Source organism: Calliopsis andreniformis, unplaced genomic scaffold (assembly GCF_051401765.1).
Source record: "Calliopsis andreniformis isolate RMS-2024a unplaced genomic scaffold, iyCalAndr_principal scaffold0001, whole genome shotgun sequence".
In the NCBI taxonomy this organism is placed as follows: domain Eukaryota; kingdom Metazoa; phylum Arthropoda; class Insecta; order Hymenoptera; family Andrenidae; genus Calliopsis; species Calliopsis andreniformis.
Window position 1 is genome coordinate 40,702,114 of NW_027480422.1, and position 2,611 is coordinate 40,704,724.

Below are 2,611 nucleotides of genomic sequence, written 5' to 3' on the forward strand. Positions count from 1 at the left end.
CGAGAACTTCGGTGTGCGATTGAGTCACGCGACGATCTGACAGATGCCGAATCTCTACGGATAAGGATCATCAAAGAAAGCGATGCACGAAAGCAAAAGACGGCCGAAAATGAACCTGGTGCTATGTTTGCTCGACATTACCAAATCGGAGGAAAACCAACGAGAGATGGCATACACAGCGGAAAACAGAACGAAGATAAACAAGCGTCATCCTATCATGTTAAATATAAATCCAGATATTGCAGAAAGACATGGCGCAAGACTGCTGATTGTTAGAAGAAGTGATCCAGTCTTTTCTCGCAAGTCTCGCAAACGAAGAATATTTCGCAACGATATTTATCGAGGAATCGGTACGGCATTCCAGCATTGCATCAGACAAAGAGCAATACTGTCTGCTAACATGAGTAGGTTCTCCCTGCGTCAAGTTGCCGTGAGCTCGAGGCAGGGAAGTTTAATAAACTTCGCCGTATCCGCCTTGCAAGTCGCTCGACAAAGAGGATAGTCGTCCGGATGGGACCTAGGCACGTTCGTACCGAGTACAAGAAAACTCGAGAAATACGCGAACCTTGTACGCAGCACAGGTACGGCGCAAAACCTCGGCTAGCTCAAAGGGAGAGAGGAAAAGTTGAGGATCGGACGCGTGGAGAAATCTAGCTTTCACGACAAGGCAGTAATGACGGCGTGTATATTATTGGCCACTGTAGAAGGGCTGCACCGCGGAACCATCGCTTGGATCATACGGTTCTCACTGTTAAGTTTTCGGGTGTACGCCGTATCCATTTGGAATTATTTTCCCAACGTTTCGCCAGTATTGCAACTAGCTTCATCAGGGGGGGTCAAGAGACACACACTGATACTGATGTGTGCCTTGAAATGTTCTGTTATTATACCGGAGTATATTCATGTTCCGGATCACTGCCCACCAATTAGAAAGTGTTTTTAATTGGTCAGCTGAACAATTAAAAAACTGGGAGGAGGGAGCTCCAGATTGGGTTCAGGTGGTAGCCTGTATCCCTATTGATGTTGTTAGGGTGTTTCATTATCTCCAACGTTTCACGGTACTTTTTGGGAAAGTATCCTTTGGTTTTAGCTATAACTTTAGTTTCGTTGAAGAGTATTTTATGTCCTGTTGCCTTCTGGTGTTCGGCAACAGCTGATTGAATGTAACCCAATCTGGTGCACCGCTCGTATTCTTTGAGTCGTGTGCTCACACTCCTCCCAGTTTCGTCAATATAAACCTTTCCGCATGTGCAGGGTATTTTGTAAACCCCCGCTGATGATAGCTGTGGTTGCGGGTCCTTGGGAGAGATGAGCACCTGTTTGATCTTGGTGTGGGTGGTAAAAATGGTCCTGATTTTGTGTTTCCCGAGGATTTTGCTAATGGGGTCAGTAGTGCCTTGTATGTAAGGTAGGAAGGTGGTGTTTTGTTTTTCTTTATTGTCGGAGGTAGATGGTCTATCTGTTGGATGCAAGATTCTGTCTATTGTGCGATTTATTTTGTTTTTGGAGAAATCCGTTCTGCTGTAGAGTGTTCCTGATATGGTTTAGTTCCTCTGGAAGGTGTTCTTCTTCACAAATGTTGATGGCTCGATGTATTAGGGAACTGAGTACAAAGTTCTTTTGGACTGGATGGTGATGAGAGGAAGCGTGTAAGTATCTATTGGTGTGAGTGGGCTTTCGGTATACTTGGTGTCCTAGGGTTCCGTCAGGTTTTCGTGTGACAAGTACACCGAGGAAAGGTATTATCTGTTGTTCAGTCTCGGTTTCCATAGTGAACTGTATTTTTGGGTGTAGTGAGTTAATGTACTTGAGGAAGTCATTGAGGGTGTCCTTACCAAGACTCCATACTACGAAAGTATCATCCACATACCTGAACCATTGCGATGGTTTCAGTGGAGCTTCCTTGAGGATTCGATCCTCCAGATGCTCCATGAAAATGTTAGCAATGATTGGGGAAATGGGTGATCCCATGGCTGCTCCTGATACCTGTTCGTAATAGATGCCCTAGAAGAGGAAGTATGTGGATATGAGGCAGTGATGAACTAAGGGTATGAGGTTAACAGGTATTTTGTCCTTGATGATGTCGATGCTGTCGTCAATGGGTATGTTTGTGAATAAGGATTGCATGTCAAAGCTGACGAGGATGTCACCTGGTTGAGTTCGGATGTTGCGTATTAGTTGGACAAATTGGGTTGAGTTTTGGATATGGCTATTAGTATTACCTGTAAGGGGTTTGAGGATTGTTGTGAGGTATTTTGCCAGGTTGTAAGTAGGTAATCCAAGTGTGCTTACTATGGATCTGAGTGGAATGTCAGGCTTGTGTATTTCTGATTGGTGGGCAGTGATCCGGAACATGAACACACTCTGGTATAATAACAGAACACTTCAAGGCACATATCAGTATCAGTGTGTGTCTCTTGACCCCCCCCTTATGAAGCTAGTTGCAATATAGGCGAAACGTTGGGAAAATAATTCCAAATGGACACGGCGTACACCCGAAAACTTAACAGTGAGAACTGTATGAAGCCGGGCCGTGAAAGTCTCAAATCTCTGATCTTTTGGATCGTATTCGGCAGATTTCTTTCGGTCTCTTTGATCCTCCACGGAGGCG

General features: G+C 44.8%; 1 protein-coding gene across 1 annotated transcript; it reads right to left on the minus strand.

Annotated features, from left to right (window-relative positions):
- Positions 1 to 959: 959 nt before the first annotated feature.
- On the minus strand, positions 960 to 2,355 carry LOC143186474 (uncharacterized). The gene is made up of 4 exons (XM_076390151.1): positions 2,223 to 2,355; positions 2,044 to 2,150; positions 1,523 to 1,986; positions 960 to 1,476 (listed from the first exon to the last, which is right to left on the minus strand). Exons 1-4 carry the CDS (start codon positions 2,353 to 2,355, stop codon positions 960 to 962), a joined length of 1,221 nt encoding a protein of 406 aa, XP_076246266.1.
- Positions 2,356 to 2,611: the final 256 nt, after the last annotated feature.